Genomic DNA, 20144 nt, shown 5'->3' with positions numbered 1-20144 from the left:
GCAAGAGTGGCCGCCAAGCTCCCTTCCAGGGAACTACATCAGCATCTCGGCATCAGGCCACCACAGCTGAGCCCTGTGTCTGGGAGCATCTGGGCTTTATCTTCATTTTTTGTGTATCCGTTAGCAAGATGTGTCCTTAGTAGCAGTATAGCTCAGAAGGGGGTTTACATTAAGTGTAGAAGTGGACATAATTAAGCATTTTGATCATCATGGTGAACAAAATAAACACATAAATTAATGTCCCCTGCTTCTTTGATTTACGCTATTTAGGCATATGAGAGGTTTCATAGAAACGCTCTACGTTCAGATAGTGGGGAGACTGTATCAGGGTCTGGGGGGACTACTACATGGAAATGGAAAGTCAGGGAGAACCACAGACCTTATCTAGTAATGTTATCATCTAAAAGAGTTTATTAGGGTGCCTTAAATAAACATCATAAAATAAATTTTGAACATATCTTTAAAATGCTGCCAGTAAAAGAATAATTGGGAGGACACAGAGGGATGGATTGTCACATGTTCTATAAAGTTTTTGTTATGAGAAACTGAAGTCCTCATCATTTCCTCTAATGAGGAATGACCTGCTGTCCAAACAGCTGTGATGAAGCTAATGTGGCTCTAGGATTTCATTATTTTACTAGAGGCCCAGTGCACAAAATTCGGGCTGAGGGGCCCAGCCTGCGCCTTCTCCTATCTGGAACCCCTCAGGGGATGTCCCTCTTGCAATCCGGGACCGCTGGCTCCTAACCACTCACCTGCCTGCCTGCCTGATCGCCCCTAACCACTCTGCCTGCCTGCCTGATGCCCCTAATTCAGCAGTTCTCAACCTGTGGGTCGCGACCCCTTTGGGGGTCGAATGACCCTTTCACAGGGGTCGCCTAAGACCATCGGAAAACACATACATAATTACATATTGTTTTTGTGATTAATCACTATGCTTTAATTATGTTCAATTTGTAACAATGAAAATACATCCTGCATATCAAGATATTTACATTACGATTCAAAACAGTAGCAAAATTACAGTTACGAAGTAGCAACGAAAATAATTTTATGGTTGGGGGTCACCACAACATGAGGAACTGTATTAAAAGGTCACAGCATTAGGAAGGTTGAGAACCACTGCCCTAATTGCTCCCCTGCCTGCCTGATCACCCCTAACCTCTCTGCCTGCCTGCCTGATCGCCTCTAACCATTATGCATGCCTGCCTGACTGCCCCTAACTGCTCTCCCCTGCCAGCCTGATCACCCCTAACTGCCTCTGCCTTGGCCCCTGCCACCAGGTTTTGTCCGGAAGATGCCCGGTCTAATTAGCATTTTACCCTTTTATTAGTATAGATAAGAAAGGTTTGCCAATGATCACATTCAAGGATTAAAGGACTTCATTTTTATTTTGTATATATCAGGCAATTTTAAGATACATTCATCCAAAGCCTCATTTCCATGAGACCTTCACACATGATTCCTTTTACTTTTTGGGGGTATGAATTCACTTGCGGACTTAAGGTAATAAGTTTATAAGTAAGAAGCATTGCCTCTCTTGGGCCTTAAAGAACTGATCCCAAGGCCTCGGTAGGTTCCTCAGAGTGGGAAGCGTCTGCTGGAGGTCTGCGAGAGAAGCCTGCAGACCCCGGCCACTGGACCACTGCACAACCCCCTGCGAAAGCGCAGGCTTTCCAGAGGGTTTGTTAACTATTCAATAAGCTTACATCTTTTGGTATAACAACCATAAAAACTCATTTAAAGAAAAAAAATCTTTAAATACCAAATTAAAAACCCCATTCTAATCATGAATAGAGCTTTCTGGCAGATAAGTTACTAGATAGTTATTATTTAGCAAAGCAGGGCCATATTCAAATACAATCATCTAACCAATCTTTTTAGATAATAATCAGTCTGGCTAACTAGATTTATTCTCACACTGTATCTATCATGTTTCTAGTTGTAGAAGACAAATGTAGAGAAATTCAATATTCTATCTTATCAATCTTTTAAACGTTTAACAAATAATTATTTTACTCTTTAAAATCCTCCATTTTTCCAAAATTTTAGGAGTTCATTTTCCCAAGTAAAAGAAAGCTGTATTACTATATAATAAACTACCAAGATAATTGAAAACATTTAGGACGTGGTTAGTTGGAGAGCTGTATTGAAATTTAAATAACATGAACTCTATCGATCATCAACCGGACAAGCTAGTCTAACATACAGCTGGTATGACCTACAGCTTCTCTCTCCACCAGTTAGGTGACTCCGTGACTCTGCATTAAGCGAGAATTCCAGGAGAACTCTGGCAAAAAGTTCGCTGCCTTTGTTTTGAAGTGAGAACAGGTAGCCAATAAGGAATATAATGAAGTACGAGGGCAGCCAGCAAACGTTAACGGACATTATTAAGAGCCTGACGTGGCCAGTAACTATTCACAAGGCCGTGCTGAGCAATTCATTAAGATATAAACTTGATGACATTTTTAGTGGGTTTAGTAAATTTCAGTGCTATTATTTAAAATATGCACAATTCCTAAATATAAGACTAGAAAATGTCAATGTAAAAACTTCAGAAAATGAATACAGAATATTTCTCCATTTAAACATTTCATAATTTAATCTACTTCATTTGTTTCCAGGTTTTTGCTGTAAATGCCACTATAATGTGTAACTTTGCCTATAAGTCATTACATGCCTTTGACAGCTATTTCCTTAGAATCAATTCCTAGAACTGAAATTATCCCATTAAACGGTCAAACTGCCCCTTTAGAGGTGCTAGACCAACTTACACTTCCACCAACATATGTAATACTTGCCACACCCACGCCTACCACCAGGTATTTCCATAAAAAAAAACTTTGCCAAATGAATAAGCATAGTTTCTCATTGTTAGAAAAGCCATTATGTAAAAACAGTTCCTGATATCACTTATCTATTGGATGACTCAAATGTCAAAAGGATAACAAAAAATTTCCTCCAAGTCATTTACCTTTAATTTTTATATCATCCTTTTGAAACAAAGTTATTGATAATCCACTGATTAATATTCTATAATGACAGCCATTGCATTATTTAAAAAAGTAAGAAAGTACAGACTTACTAAAACAGCTAGTGGGAGAGGAATGAACCCCATCCTCCGTGCCACGGAGTCGCTGTAATCAGTGTACGCCTAGACAGAGAGGGGAGAAGGGTTCATGGGACTTAAAGCACATGTATAAAGTACCATTCACTCATCACCAGCACATTTTCTAAACAGGTGAGGTTACGAGGAAGAAGGCACCTGGCACCTATTATGTAAGTTAGCAAAATGATGTGGAAATTTAAATGTTCATAAGAAGTTTTAAATACAAAGTTGTATAACTATTGCAAAGCTGCAAAAATCATACCCTATTTATGTTAAGTATTAATATTATTTTTATTAATTTGTAAAAATTTATTGTCAAGAACAGGAATAAGTAAGAAGTTCAAGTTGAGGTAGCTTTCCCTTAATCAATATTTGGAGCTAAATTAAACCTCCGTCAGTTAATTTCAGATTCTGTCTTTGATATAATACTCACATTTTTCTGTCGACTACTAACAAGGTCAAAGGCAAGGCTGGCTCTATATTCACTGTAGACCTAAAAACAAATAAGAATGCAATATTAAGTAACATAGTGCAAATATCTAAAGTGGGAAGACTTATACTTTGCAGATCAATATGTTTAATAATTAACCAGTAAAAAGGTCTTAATAGCCAAGCAGACACCTGGGTAGTGTTTCTCTATTTGTTTTCCTACAACAAGAGTAAACAGCTTCAAGTCCCCCAACTGTTATGTTCACAAACCTTTTAAAGGTTTCTCTTGAAAGAGGGATAAATACTAGCCCTGGGATGGGTGGCTCAGTTGGTTGAAGTGTCATCCTATACAACAAAAGGTTGCAGGTTCAATGCCTGGTAGGGGCATATGCAGGAGGCAACCGACCAATGTTTCTCTCTCATATTGATATTTGTCTCTCTCTCTAAGTCCCTTCTTCTCTCTCTAAAAATCAATGAAGAAAACATATCCTTGGGTGAGAATTAAATTTTTAAAAAGGAGAGATAAATACTCAATGATTATAGTCCTGAGAGTTTAGAGTTTTGGGAATAGTGGCTATTTTAAGTAGTATAACATATATAATTTGGAAATTTTAAATAAACAGTTTAAAAATTATTATTACTCTATCTCTAATAATAATGATGCCTTCTTAGAAAATAGATGCTGAGTAAGATATTAAATTGAGTTTTGAAAGCCTGTTTTAATAAAAACAATGTTATTTTAAAAAGAATAAGTAAACAGGTAATGACAGATTAACAGTTTATGATGATTTTGATCTCAACTACTAGTCAATCCACACCTCCACCCAAAAGTGTGGAACCAGAAGTATTTAATACTGAAATACTATACTTTCAGTTGTGTAATAATTTTTAGAAACTTAAAAATATAATTCTAACTTTATAGTAGCAGTACTCTTCAAGTATCTTAATAAATGCAAAAACCTAAACTTGTTGTTTTACAACTGTATATTATTAAGTAGAAGTGAACTTCAAACACTAAATTGCTTACAAAAATACATACATCTGCAGTAATGTCGTTGAACTTAGTGATAAAGGCATGTTTTACAATATCCACAGCAATTTCTGATGCAATCACCATACAGACATCTGGAAATAACACCCAGAGATGATCTATAAAGTACAGGAAAAAATAGACAATTAAACTACTTAATATAAATAGAATCCAATATCACAGGCTATCACAGAAATCCAAAATTCACAGGGCAAAACTGTAATGTTTTCAATAAAATGATATAGAGACAGAACTAGCATTCAATAAATTATCAAAGGAGCCATATTTTAGCAAGTGAAGGGATAATTCATTTACAGATGCTTATTCTGCACTTTCTCTGTGCCAAGCACTTCAGGGAGGACCTGGTGTGAGCAGAGCCTCGGCCTCCCTGCTGAAGCCAGCAGGGACCACTGGTGGGTGACTAATTAAGCAGGCTCATTATAAACCCCTCTGATTCCAGAGCTGCCTCAGGGGGACAGTAAACAGCTAGTAGGGACATGTGCTGAAGGCAACTGAACAATTTCTCCCTCTCTGATCATGGTGACTTAAAGATATAGCTCAATCATTTATTTAACTGTCATACAGATGTAATTTGTACATCTTTACATGTATAAAAATGTCAATTTAGTACCAAGTACTTGATAAAAAACAGCAAACAGATAAACCCCTAAGACCTTGAAGAAGGGTATAAGAACGGAACTGGGCAAGAAGAAAGTTAGAGACACTGACAAGCAACTGAGGACCCGGGCAGCTGCAGGGCGGGGTGGAGACACTGGCGCTGGGGCTACACTTGCAGACAGGCAGTGCAGGGGTCTTAGCGAGTCTGACATCAGGCTGAGGTTGGGGGGATCAGGGACCTGATTTTATGGTTTCCACAAGAAAATAACTTCTGGACATAGATCTCATTTTATATCTGTTTCTGATTTTTCACAGGTACCTGAAAACTAGCAATGAATCAAAACAAATTAACGGGAAGTTATTAAATGCCTAGAACATGCATAGCACTCAGGTAATAAATAAAATGTAAAACATGATCTCACTTCTTAAGAAGAAAGTTGTACAAAAATGCCTGACATTAGAAAACTCTAAGTTACTTGAGACACCTGAGCATGTGGATCATTGCCCACCAAGCTCACTGCAGCATTGCCAGACGGTGCTGTAACTACCTGTCTACTTCTCTGTCAGCCTGTGAGTCCTAACATATGTTACCACTTTTCACATGTGCCACGTAGCAGACAGGCAGTGAATGTCTGCCAACTGCATGGATGGTGAAAATTCATGGAATCCTGACAACTTGTCAGCCTCACTTCAGAGCTGTATAAAAGTAACACTTTATTGCTTGACATTGTATTTCTTTAATTTATCACTATTCAAGATGCTAATAGGCAGCAAATAAAAGACAAAGGTTAGGAAAGATCAGAAGTTCTTCTGGTGAACCCCTGAAATGTAAAAGTCTGACTGCATTTATATAACCACTAGGGGCCCGGTGCACGAAATTCGTGCACTGGGTGTGTGTGTGGGGGGGGGGGGGGAGTGTCCCTCAGCCCAGCCCGCCCCCTCTCACATACTGGGAGCCCTCAGGCGTAGACCCCCATCACCCTCCGATCGCCTGATCGGCCCCTTGCCCAGGCCTGACGCCGCCACCAGAGGTGTCAGGCTTGGACAGGGGACCCCCATCTCCCCCCGATCACTGGCTCTGGCCCCCGCCCAGGCCTGAGGCCTCTGGCCCAGGAATCATGCCTGGGCAGGGGACCCCCATCTCCCTCTGATCGCTTGCTCCACCCCCCGCCCAAGCCTGACGCCTCTGACCCAGGCTTCAGGCCTGGGCAAGGGGACCATCATATCCCTCCAATCCCGGGCTCCGCCCCCCCACCCAGTCCTGATGCCTCTGGCCCAGGCATCAGGCCTGGGCAGGGGACCCCCAGCCCCCCGCCCAGGCCTGATGCCTTGGCCAGAGGAGTTGACCCTCATCACCCTCCCATCACCCATCACCGGATCAGCCCCTTGACCAGGCCTGAGGCCTCCAGCAGAGGTGTCAGGCCTGGGCAGGGGACCCCCAGCTCCCCGCGGTTGCAGGCTCTGCCCCTGCCCAGGCCTAACGCCTCTGGCCTAGGCGTCTGGCCCGGGCAGCGGGGACCTACAGTGTCAGCTGCAGCGGCCCCACAATCGTGGGCTTCGCTTTAGGCCCAGGCAAGGGACCCCTAGCTCCTGGGACTGCCAGCCTCGACCGTGCCCAGCTCTCATCGCTGGCTCCACCCCTACTTCCTGCTATCACTGGCCAGGGTGGAAAAGGCACCTGATTCTCCGATCATGGCTGGGGGGCAGGGCAAAGGCGGCCCCAGGGCCGCCTTTGCCCTGCCCCCCAGCTCTTAGCTCCCCCCTGGGTTTCCGATCACTGTCAGTGGCAGGGGGCTTCTTCCTGCTGTCCCTTTCGCCTCCCTGCATTGTGCCTACATATGCAAATTAACCGCCATCTTGTTGGCAGTTAACTGCCAATCTTAGTTGGCAGTTAACTGCCAATCTTAGTTGGCGGTTAATTTGCATATAGCCCTGATTAGCCAATGAAAAGGGTAGCACCGTACGCCAATTACCATTTTTCTCTCTTATTAGTGTAGATTAGTGTAGATGGCTCATCTGGAAGCTGCAGGGTCCACCACCCACCAAGAACACAGCCCTGGAGACGCTGTGCCGTTTATGGTCAAGGACTATTGCACATGCTACGTCTCCCAGCCACCAATCCTCTACTGAGACAGGGACTGCTCACACCCAGAGTGAGCAGCCTCGATGCTGTAAAGTGTTCTGCATACACATTTCAGTCCATGTAAAAGAGTAATATTGGACGCCACGGTATTTGTGAAAAGTTACTTACCTGGATTCCAAGAAAACTGTTCCATGTTCCGTAGACACACTATTAGCAAAAGCACATAATTTGTGAATCGCTCTTTAATATCTGAAAAAAAATTTCACATATAAATATATATTGCATATAAACCATATAATAAAAGTGTATGTATAAAGTTATTTCTTTTAGTGAGAACATGAAATTATGTTATGTGTAAGTATCTGTACAATAAACATACTGTTTTGTATACAGAATGTCGCTACATTGGTAAGCCATTTACTTCTTTCACCAACACAATTCTAGCAAGAAAATTCCAGTTTTCTACAAATTTCAAAAAATACTCAAACCATTAGTCTGCTCAGATTGAGTCAGATTCCCCCAATGGACTATGGGGACTTACAACTGTTTTCATTTCATAGAAGAATTAAAAAATAGAAGCAGAGAGTGAAGTACAGGACTGGGTAATGTGAAACCCTTCTATAGCAGAATACTTCCAATTTGCTAAATAGTGAGTATAGAGCACTGACCTGACAAATCCTTTAGCTAATAGAGTGTTACAATTATGAAAGCATTTCTTAAGATATACGTAGAACTTATGGGGAGGGGGAACAACAAGGTTTCATATTTATCATGTTACTAAACACTATCATCTTGGTCTGAATGGATTTAATAAAAGCAAATAACTAAATTCCTGCTAAGAGCTAGTTTACACTTCACTTTGTAAGCTATTTTCTTATTATAGTCTAAGATATTATGTAATAAAGAAATGAAAGAAATCCATGTCTGCAGTAAGTTGGCACACCCGTGTGGGTGGGGCTGTGGCCAGTGCAATCATTTACCTAGTAACCCACATCAAGGCCTGTATGTATTCAACTGTCGTTTCCCTAATATTCTAGTATCGTAATAATTCTGGGCCTCACCTTGCCACTCAAATGTGGGACCCCCTATAGCCCTCTGCATTTTAATTTCACCTTGGTGTCCTTCTTCCAACTGTCTTGGCTTCTCTTTTCTTTTCTTTTTTAAAATATATTTTATTGATATTTTTACAGAAAGGAAGGGCGAGGGATAGAGAGTTAGAAACATCGATGAGAGAGAAACATCGATCAGCTGCCTCCTGCACACTCCCTACTGAGGATGTGCCTGCAACCAAGGTATATGCTCTTGGCCGGAATCGAACCTGGGACCCTTGAGTCCGCAGGCCGACGCTGTATCCACTGAACCAAACCGGTTAGGGTGGCTTCTCTTTTCTTATTTCCACCTTTCCCTGCTACTCTACAGCAAGTGATCTAGACTTTCATTCTACAACTAAACCTTGGTCTCCAAGTGAAGTGGCATTTCCCACATGTGCATTCCCTAAATGCCTAAACTCTGTCCAGTCAGGGACAATACCTTCTCCAGGGTAGCACAGCTCTTAGCCCTTATTTGTGAGGGGCCTGGGTTGTCATAATTCTGTTCGTGGTAGCTTAGTGGACTTGGCCAAGTCAAATTACTTTCCCTGTGTTCTAGTTTTCACATGTATAACATGGAATAATATCATCTGCTGCAAGTAAATTTCTGGGTTCATGAGAAGTTTTTAAAAGTACTGATAAGGTTCTATACAAATGTTTGTAATTTGTTATTATCTTAAAGATCCTGAGATTGCAATAACCAAAATAATAAGCAAACCTGGTAAAGATGTTGAGAGAGTAAGAGAAAGCACAGCTTAAGTCAAAGAAACAATAACCCACAGGAAATGTGACATTAGAGTTTTAGAATAAACTGCAAAATAATATGCATAAGCTGCAAGTATAGTCTAACTGTACATACCGCTATTTGACATTTGAAAAAGATTGTTCTTCTCAAACTTCTTGAAAACACTTCCTTTAATTTCAACAAACTGAAATAGTAAAAGAAAATATTATCCTTATCATTATAACTGTTTTAAACATGGATATAGTATATATAAAACTTCCTGAATAAATAATGTTTAGAAAAAATAATTCATCCTATCTAGAAACTGCTGTTAGAGTACCCATTTAACTTCAGAAATGTAAAGTAAACCTCATACTCACATTATTAGACATCATGATAGTGAGCAAGGACTTGTTGTGTGAGTTAAACGCTACGTTGAGAGTTGTTGCTTGAACCATTATAAGAATTGCATGCAAAACTAGCAGTAAGTGATGTCAAGGAAAGTAACTTAAGTCTGTTTTCATATTATAGTAACAGATAATACTATACCATTTTCAAAGTGAATAATGTGGGGAAAGATGACTATGTTTTCAAGTCAAGTTTTACATAAGTACTTTATTCTTTTATTACTAATTTTATTCTTTTTTACTAATTTTTTATTAGGCGATCCAAATTTGACTGGATTACGATGTACACCACCATATGAACCAAGCAACAGCAGAAATGAACCGCGGTGCACCATTCAAGTGGACTGTGAGTCCTATTCTTTCTGGTTCTCTGGCATTTGGCTCAATGCTTGGGAAATAGGCCCTTTAAAAAGTTTCTTAAATAAATAGAATTATGGTAAATACTGAAAGAAGACACTTAGCAATACACATTCTGAATTAAGATCATTTACATTCTAAAACAGAAAAAACACAAAGCAAAAATCTGGAAGTGATCGTCCACTCCTGCTCTTCTGGGGATGAGGAACATAGACAATAAGAATTGTCTGATAATTAAGGTTCGTCTTCATTGTCTTTTTTGAAGACATCACAAGTTGCAGAATTATATTCATATTACATGTGGAATGGTTTATTTAAATTAGAACAGTAACTTTTATTCCATTATACTTGGAACAAGCTTTCACTCTACAGAAATCTTCCCACTTAAGTCCTTTAACTTTCCAAGTATTAATCTGATTTTTTCAAGTATCAGTTTGAGAGAGAGTATGGAAAACCATGTGGCACATTCCTGTGAATGAATCTGACCCCACCCGGAACATGCAGGCATGCACGTGTGTGTAAATATATATGAATGGGCACACACACTGTTTATATGTAATGAAGCCTTTAATCATAAAAAAAAAAAAGCTTTAAAAGGGCGGTGAGAGGGGAGAATAAAACCTCCAAAATACCTCCAAACCAATTTCAAATTTTACTCCTAGATGAACTGTATACATTTTAAGCCCAGGTTATAACAAAGAATCCACAGGCTTAAAAAAAGATAACCTTAAAAAATTCCATATACATATAGAAAGCTACACAGATGTATATAAATGTAAAGTATGTATAATACCCTTCAGTCAAAAATCCTTCCACAGAACCAGTTGCACAGAGAACAGAACTGTTAGCAGTTCACAGCAGCATGCACTGAGGCTCATTAAGTTAACATACAATTGACTCTTATAACTAATTTCTCTAAAGAAAGCAGACATTTCACACAATGCTCAGGACACACATACACATACCTTTAAATCAGAGAAACAGCTAACCAAATAAAACAATGCAGAATACGCATTGACTGCTAGAATGTCTGATACATCAAAAGGATACAGACGTAGAGAACAGCCATGAGAAAGTGAGGAATCACCCCAATGTGAGCTCTTTTTCTTTCTTTGGGCTCTGTTGCCGTCCAATAGAGAGCATCTAATATATCTTGACCGAATGATGAAAACAGACGATCTGCTACCTAAAGAGAAAAATGATTGAAAAGATGTTTCTTATTATTCCATTCAAACATGTTACTACAATTCAGAAGCAACTCAAATACTAGGGCTCTGCGTTTATACAAAAATAAACACTTAGTCCCACCAGAAGGCCAGGTCCGAAAGAGCAGGATCTGTGCACTTATTAGTATCCACGACCACATCTTTATTCCCTGACACAGCAGTGCTCCGATCCTCGTGTTATACGAATGAAATTCTGTCTAATCAGCCACGTTTGTAACAGAACAAAGTCTTACTACATGCTGGCAAAAATCAAAGGGAGAGGACACAGCAAAACCATAGTTCCTCTGGCTTTAACTCTCTAAATTCAAATTCAGGATTCAAACATAAATCCTTTAGGACAAACATATCATTTGATCCATTCTATTCATACCTAGTATTTGCCAACAACAGGAGCTGTAATTTGTTTGAGGTTTATTATATAGAATACTAGAGGCCCAGCGCACAAAATCATGTGCGGGTAGGGTCCCTAGGCCTAGCCTGTGATCAGGGCCATCTTCTGCCCACTCGCCAGTCCCCAGTCCCACCCCACAGCCACCCACCCTGGTTCCCTGTGGTTCCCCATTCGCCATCCTGTGATCGGAGCCTGCAGGCCTTTGGGGAGAGACCTAGAGATGGTCAATACACCTCATAGCGACTGGACAAGCAGTCGTTCTGGTCGTTACGCCGTTATGGTCGCTGGGCTTTTATTATATAGGATAATATGCAGATTTACTTCTTAAAGACATTTTCAGGTACTGGTCTCCAAAATATAGTATAATAAATAAAATGAAACACATAAAAAAAAGAAGCTATAATCATTGAGGATTCAACTGAAAGGTCACATTCTGAGAGAGGCCTTTCCTAGACATCTGCCTCCTGTGGCTCCCACAGCTGGTAACGCATCACCCTAGTCTTTTTCCTTGTGGCATGTAGCATTTCCTAATACCTCCTGGTTTACTGTCTGTCTCCCACCTGTAGAATATAAGCTCCATGAGACTGGGCTTTGTTCACCACTGGATCTTCAGGGTCTAAGGCAGTGCTTGGCATACAGAAAATGTCAATGAAATATCTGCTGAATGAAGGAATGATAGCTACCATTTAGGGAGCTCTCACCACATGAGTGCCACTGTGCTAAGCCCTTCCCGTGTACTGTCTTAGCCCTCACAAGTCCCCTGATATCTCCAATTTACAGACGAGAAACAGAGGACTGGAGACATTCAGCCACCAGCAGCGTGGGCAGGGTAACCGGGGTCGCAGCAGCTTCTATCTGCACGGGAGCCCGACTCTTCTTGTCCACTGGGCGTGAACCACACCATCAACTGCAGTCCATGAGTGAACAGTAGTAAAACCATTCTGATCAGCAATTCATGGGTCCTTTTTCTTGACCCATTTTATAGTAACAGCAATACCACCTTGTAGAGGGCTTTGTGAATCAGGAGGCACACATCAAGTTGGGGCGAGGTAGAAGCCCTAGTCCCCTGCAGTCCCTGGAGGGAAGGCAGTAACGGAGACCAGTGGGGCCATGGCATGAAGAGCCACTCAAACAGGGTTTCTTTCTGAGAGGAGAAGGGGGAGCAGGATGGTGCTCTGCCTCACAAACTTGATCCACACCCACCATCTGCATCCTATCCACCAGGCAAAGCAAGTGTAGGGCATGAAGCCTGGAGTCGGGAAGCTGGGGGTGGCTTGAAACCATCATAGTCAATGAATTTATTTAGCCAGGATGGCCCGAGTGCCACACCGTCTGTGACGAACTGGGAAGTCCTCAGGCACCACAGCAATGCAGCCTGAGAGAGAAAGGCCGGCAGCCCCACATCCCCCATCTGCCCACCCATTAGGAAAAACCCTTTTCTGCCTCATTTAAGATAGCAGACCTCACTTATGTTCCTAAAAAACAGCATAGAAAAATGCAATTTGAATCTCAAAAATGTATTATACAACATAGAGTAGCTTACTGTTTAAGAAACTTATTATGATTCTGCCTATAAATAAAGCACTGTTTTGCTTTGTGTAACTGTTTATTTTTGTATAAATGAAGATTTTCACATGCTGACTGCTCTAAGTTTAACATAAGATAGATTGTATAAAAATGTTAAGTACTTAAGATTTTGGAAACATATGTTTACTTGCTTGATGTGAAAAGTTCAAAGCAATCACACATGTAAATCTATTATAGCAAACATATATATAATCCTAACATTTTCTTCATAATTTTTAATGTTCTAGCATAAAGAAGACATGGGTTTTCAATGAATTTGCAAAACAAATTTCCCTGTAGTATGACAATTCACTTTCTCAAGGGGCACTGACCCAAACATACCCAGGCAGCAGGTAGCTCCTCCTTCCTGCACACAGGTCATGTGAGTCCCAGGACCAGCAACACAGTACCATCTCGTTAGAAAGACAGACTCCCCAGCCTCAACCCAGATCTACAAGTCAGACTCTGCATTTTAACAAGGCCCCCAGGTGACTGGCCAAGCCCTGAGGGCCCGAAGCACCCTCCCTAGAGCAGGCAGGAAAGTGGTCTGTCCGGAACGCCTGGGCAGGGGCCGGCCGGCCGGCGGGGAAACGAGACCCCTCCTCACCTCGAGCATGTTGTAGATGATGTAGAGCTTGATGACCGACTGCCCCCTGATCAGGTGGTACATCATGGAGTAGTCGACATAGTGCATCATAAAGTAGCAGATGACCAGAATGACACCCTTCAAAATGTCACACACCTGGGCTGGCTGCAGCAAACGCCTGTCCCTGAAACAGAAGAAGTAATAAAAGCCCGAGTTTTACTTCCTAGGTTCTCAAAATGCAGAATCTCTACTGGACACACACTGGCAGACACTGGTAATGAGAATTAGGTTCATCTCCTAACAAGGAGTGCTATGTATATAACTGACTACTTGAGAGTGTGGAATTTTCTGCCAAGTACAGAATACAAAGATAGCCAACCAGAATTACTCTGAGAAGTGGGCAACCTTAACAGGTGAGCGCAGCAGGCGGGCGTCTGTGGATAGATTGCTTTAAAGCGACGGACTTCCAAGATTATGACACAAGCCTTTCGCCTCACGATGAAGCCCTGTCACTGCTGACCAGCCCCTTTCACACACGTTCGCATTCCATGCACACTGGTACCTGGCACTTTTCATTTCACAGCCTAACCGATTTCCCTATCGGTTCATAAGGAACTCCTCTTTCTACAACAGTGTAATGTTCCACTGTGTGGATGCACCAGACATTATTTAGCAAATCACTGACGATTTCCTGTCTTCAGCAACTGCAAACCGTGACAGAATGCACATGTCATGCTTCGTATATGAAGGAATATCTCTAGGTTAAATTCCTAAAATTGGAATTTCGAGGTTATGTTCACTTGACAGTCTGCCCTCTGCAGAGGCTGCACCAATTCAACCTCAACTAGAAGCAGACAAGAAAGCCAGTGGCCCACGTGCACAACACGGTGTCTCCTCAGCTTCCGGATCTCTGCCATTCCCACTGGTAAAAACTGGTATTCAGTGCAGTGTCAAGGCTAATTTCTCTCACTGGGGCACTGACATCTTAATGTACTGAAGCTACTTGTATTTTCAGTGAATTCTTTCCTCATTCCTTTCTCTTGCTGGTTTGCAGAACAGCTTTTATTTACAGAAGTTAGCCCTCTGTGACATGAGTTGAAAACAGTTTTTCCCTAATTAATATGAAATCATTCCTCACTTCTGAGGTCAGAGTATGAAGGGCTAAACCTAAATTGTGAGTAGAAACAGCTTACTTCCACACAGAAAAAAAATATGCTACAAAAAGGTTTAAAATTTCTTTCACTGAATATGAGATCCTGGGCTCAGATGGGTCAGCAGCTTCCTCCACGCCCACTGCAGGCTGATTCCTCAGAAGGCCGGCGAGTCTCTGCGAGGGCAGCGTTCCTGCCCAGCGCCATCACTGGACAGCCCTGAGGACCCTCCCTCTGGAGCCCAGGACGGCCTCCTTCCCGCCCAGCGTGGTGACGCTCTAACCCCAGGGCCGGCCCTCAGTGTATGGAGCGGAATACTGACAGTACTCGGCCTTCCTTCCTTCCCGTTCTCTGCAGCGCTTTCCTAACCCTCGTCCACGTTAAGGCTGGGGCTCCTTTCCTCCAAAGATCCTTGTAGAGCTGAACAAGGAATCTGCGAGTCTTCCTGGGTTACGTGGGACACCGCTACACGAGATACCGAGGATGCAAACATCCTGAGAAGAGGCAAGTTCTGTGAGGACTACGTCCAGGAAGGGCTAAGGGGAGGTGGGAAACACTGGGCTGAACCTAATGGGACACGGGGTCAGAACTCGTCTACGGCAGACAAGTCCTGAGACGGGGAGGACAATCAGCGAAATTATTCTTAGCAGCTGAAGTGTTGGGTAAAACTGCATCAGGATGAAGTTGAGCAGTCTGTCGTCAATTCCCTGTCCCTTTCCTCTGCGCTGCTCCTCTCTCTTCCAGGCAGGCTCTGGCCCTTTCCTCCCCACGGAACCCAGACTGAGCTGCATCTCCTACCTCCACCATCTAGCCCAGAATACAGACCTCCGCCTGGGCTATTCGGCTATAAAGGTAATTAATTCTGTGCCTTCACCCTACAAGATTAAAAATGGAAGAGGGGTTACATTTGCCCAGAGTTGGAGCTAAACATACTTTTCTTTTAATGTTTTTTCGTTGATTTTTTTTTTTTTTAGAGAGAGAGGAAGGGAGAGTGAGAGTGATAGAAACATCAATGGGAGAGAATCAACATGGATCAGCTGCTTCCTACTGGGGACTGAACCCACAACCTGGGCATGTGCCCTGACTGGGAATCGAACTGGTGACCATTTGGCGCATGGGTGGATGCGCAACCACTGAGCCACACCAGCCAGGCAATGAACATACTTTTAATTCAAACAATGAGAAGAGACACTGAACACTCTTGGGCTCCTGGCCTGTGTGAAGGTCTCCTTGGGTACACCCAGGGGACAAATGAGGCCTCAGCGAGGAGTGCACCACCCACCTGCTCCTCAGAAGTGTGGCACAGCTGGGCATATGGTGACAATCCCTCATAATCGTGGGCCTTTGTATTGATGTTGTATGAATTAAAGAAAATGATAGGAACAAAAAGTAGGGTGGTATTAATGAATCTGCATTAATTACCAAAATGATTTTAATAACTAATTAAAGTACAAAGGTATACTTAGAGCTTTTGGCACTAGATTGGCAACTACTACTAGTAAGTGATCCCGGTCAAAGCTATTTTACTTTAGAGATAAAGGACTATTTACTGTCTATGCCTAATTGTATTTCTTTATAAACATTTGCAGCCAAGACTGATGTGTTAGTGTATCTATGAAGAACTATTATATTTAACATAAGTCATTGTTAGAAATTAGAGTGACCAAATAAAAATGATAATAAATTTAAACTTAGAAATTTAGCATAAACAGTTTTAAGGAGCTTTACTTGCCTAGGAGTAAACCTGGCTGTTAAAACAACAGAAACGCTGTGGAAACACCCAGGCTGCAATCCAGTCACCACGTGGCAGGCACCACGCCAGGCTCTCTGCACTTAAGTGTTCACAGGAACCCTACGAGGGCACACCCTCACCCCGGTTTTAAGACTTTAAGAGGAGGCAGAGTAGCCCTGACCGGTTTGGCTCGGTGGACAGAGCGTCGGCCTGCGGACTGAAGGGTCCCAGGTTCAATCCGGTCAAGGGCATGTACCTTGGTTGCAGGCACATCTCCAGTGGGAGGTGTTCAGGAGGCAGCTGATCGATGTTTCTCTCTCATCGATGTTTCTAACTCTCGATCCCTCTCCCTTCCTCTCTGTAAAAAATCAATAAAAATAAAAAATAAAAAGAAGAGGCAGAGTGGTCAGGAGTGTGCCTGCAGCAGGTCGGCTGGAGGGGGAGGGGCGGAGGAGTGGGATCTGAACCTCAGCCCGGCTCCAGGCATGCTCCTCACCACCATCTACCTTTTTAGAGTTTTCTTTAAAAGAAAATTTAAACTTACAGGAATCAACAACTCAGTAGCTTTTATCTTTCAGCATAATTTAATGCTGTGTAATTTATCACTGTGCTGTCATCACATTTAGAAAAACTATTGTACTAAAAAGCAAATACATCTATCATTTTTGCTCTTTACTTCCAAAAAGAGAACAAATAGTATACAGACTATTGGACCCACTGTTTTCTGAGCGCCCGCTGCTCTGGTAAAAGTCTTCTATCATAACTGGTTGCTACAGAGATGAATCTGATTTTCAAAATAAGGAGTATTATTCAAATAAAAAATACAAGCAGAACTCTTAAGAAAAAGGGTTTTGTTTCCATACAAATGTACCTGTTAATGAAAAAGAAAAACTGCAAAAAAAACCTGTTTGCATGGTGAATTCTTAAAAGGCATACAGGAAAACACCTAACTCCAGAACAGTTTACCTGGTTCGTAAGGACTGGAACCACCCCAGTATGGGTTTTCTTCTCTGCCAGGGTATTTTTAGATAACACTCTGATAAGCATGTCCAACTCTGTAATAAGCTTATCCACAGCCCTGCAATCTGCTCTGAACTGGCTTTAAATAACAGTTTCAGGGCAAAGTCCTTCTTTATAATGCCTGTTAAACTACAGTCACTGGCAGTTCACTTTGCAAATGCTGACAACCCCACACGAACACAGAAACAAGTGAAAAAGCTGTTGAGCAGAGTGAAAAACCCACTAATGTAATTTACAGGCTGGCTGTGAACACTGGGAATATTAAACAAGACATTCAACAGAACTTAAATTCGTTTTAAATTTTCAAGTTAAACTGCTCTTCCAGAAACCAGATTTCCTACATGCCTAAATTTTATCTTTTACTCATTCAAATACTCCCATTAGGCTTGCAGCATTACCAACAAGAGCCCTCCTGCTATCTCCCAGGCTCACAGGTTTACGGGAGCCCAGTGACACTGCAGACAGGATGATCAAGGGCAGACTTTCTTCCTCCCTGCTTAGCAGAAGCTTAGCAGAAGACAATCTGCTCACCAGCAAAAACTGGTCTCAGACAGAAAGATCAGGAGAGGAGGCAACACAAATGAGCAAGAGAAATGGGCAACCCTGCCTTGTTCATTTTCAAATCGGTGTTGAAACATGCCAAGGTACCAACATGAGATATTTCATTATAAAATACGTAGGCTGGGTCTTTCTTTCTTTCTCTCTTTCTCTATCGGCTTAAACGTTTTAAGCTATATGTGGTATAACAGAAAGGAAAAAGAACTATAAGGACTATTGAAATGCAAAATATTAAATATGGTTCTCATTTATGAAAGGTAAGTCCCTTTATAATTTTAAAGTTAAATTGGAATAAAATACTGAGATTAAGATATTTTCCTTGATTAGAAAACTGAAAATGAACTGCTTACATGGAAAAAACAGGGCTCAGAGACTGCTGTGGGCTTGGGCTTGGGCAGGTTGTGTTTGCTGCTGTGAAGTCTGGCCTGAATGTGTCATCCAAGATCATTTTACCGGGTGATTTTCCTGTGTTAGGTGGGATCATGGTCAAATCCTGTGTAAATGTGGACAAAGCTTGACCAGAAAGTACAGCCGGGGAACCACATTTTCTTCGTATGTGTCCATTCCCAAATGGGTATGTCTGCCTACGCTGGGGTTTGTTTTTTTCATTATAATTAATATTTGTTTGCACTGATGTCAATTTGGCCAAGAGAATACAAGGAAAAATCAGGGTTTACTCACCACAAGGAGTCCCTGTGACACCACATTCCACTCTATAAAGGAAGTGAAAGTGCTCCTCCCTTGGGTCTGATTCACGAGAGAGAAAGAGAGAGAGAAGGTTGTAATGTTGCTACGCTACTGAGAGCGCCATGTGAGGGAACAAGGGACAACAACACCTGGCACTACGAAGACTCTCTAATAAAACAAATACACTGCTCTCTACAAATCAGCCACGCAGATCAGCCCTGGTAGAGGAAATAACAAACTTGTTTCCCCAGACACGGGTACCAAGAGCTCTCCCTACATGTGCTCCAGGGGTGGCATGAAGCACTGGGGCAAAATTAAGGCATAGGTCTAAATAGAGAAAAATCGTGAGAGTGTGTGTGTGTGTGTGTGTGTACATGAAGTCAATTTCAGGTAGCACTATCTTGAAGGAAGTAGGCATATAGAGGAAACTCAATGTTAAGAAACCCTCAAGCATTTTAAATTCATAATTCTTCTGGGAGATAAGAGCTTTTCTAAGAGGCAAAAGCTCAAGAAAAAAAGGACTTTATCGTCTCTTAAAACAAAACAAAAACCCAAGAAGCCTCAGATAAGAGTTATGCCTAAAAACCAGGGTGAAATAACCAGAAAATTTGCTTACGTATTTCAGTTGCTCTAGAGTAAAAGAAAAAATAGCCTAGCACATAAACCTACTCTACAGTTATTACTGTCTAAAATGTTTTAAAAAATAACAAGCAGATCGTGGCACCAGATAGTATCATTTTCTCTATAATGGCCCTCAATTTTCAACTCAAATGTGACTAAGAATTCTAACACGCAAAATGAAGTCACAAGATTTAGGAGGAAAGAGGGGTCACAAAAATGCCAGGCAGATCAAAAACACTGACACAACTGGTTATTCTATATCCTATAAGTAAATTAGTAAAAATTAGGTTTGATACCTGACTTAGCATAACAGAATACTTTAACACAAGTATTTTATTTTATTTTTAACACAAATATTTTAATAGTTTATCCAAGACAAATGGATACCTTATATAAGGAATCAAAACTTAATTTTGTTTTCCATGCCCTCATCATTTAACAAATTATCCTAATTCAAGTAGTATCTGGAATGTTCTTCTAAAATGATACTACCCTATCTGGGAGAGAGGGAAGAATACATAACTGAATCTGCTTTGAAAGAATATGGGCATTTATTTATTTTAGTCTACAATAATAAAATATTTGGGGGCAAAGATTTTTCAAGATTGTTCATTCATTAGGATCAGTTTTCAATGCAGTATTCTTGAGATTACTAAGGAGAGACACAAACTTTTTTGAAAGCAGTGAATCCATTGCAGACAACACACACCACTACCAAGCCAAGCTAATTACTCTGTCAATGTCATAAAGTGAACAACATC

At 41.5% G+C, this 20144-nt stretch overlaps 1 protein-coding gene across 1 annotated transcript in view; it reads right to left on the bottom strand.

Annotated features, from left to right (window-relative positions):
• The window catches only part of TAPT1 (transmembrane anterior posterior transformation 1), a 45695-nt gene that overhangs the window by 8388 nt on the left and 17163 nt on the right, over positions 1-20144 (bottom strand). The window contains exons 3-10 of the mRNA XM_081101199.1: positions 13636-13798; positions 10896-11031; positions 9462-9559; positions 9217-9286; positions 7438-7518; positions 4578-4687; positions 3543-3602; positions 3086-3154 (exon numbers count right to left, since the gene is read on the bottom strand). Coding sequence (XP_080957325.1) covers positions 3086-3154; positions 3543-3602; positions 4578-4687; positions 7438-7518; positions 9217-9286; positions 9462-9559; positions 10896-11031; positions 13636-13798 — 787 coding nt within the window. The remainder of the gene's footprint in view (positions 1-3085; positions 3155-3542; positions 3603-4577; positions 4688-7437; positions 7519-9216; positions 9287-9461; positions 9560-10895; positions 11032-13635; positions 13799-20144) is intronic.

Source organism: Myotis nattereri (genome assembly GCF_964212035.1).
Source record: "Myotis nattereri genome assembly, chromosome: 1".
Lineage (NCBI taxonomy): Eukaryota > Metazoa > Chordata > Mammalia > Chiroptera > Vespertilionidae > Myotis > Myotis nattereri.
Note: the sequence above shows the minus strand (reverse complement) of the source record. Positions and strands in the feature narration are given on the sequence as shown.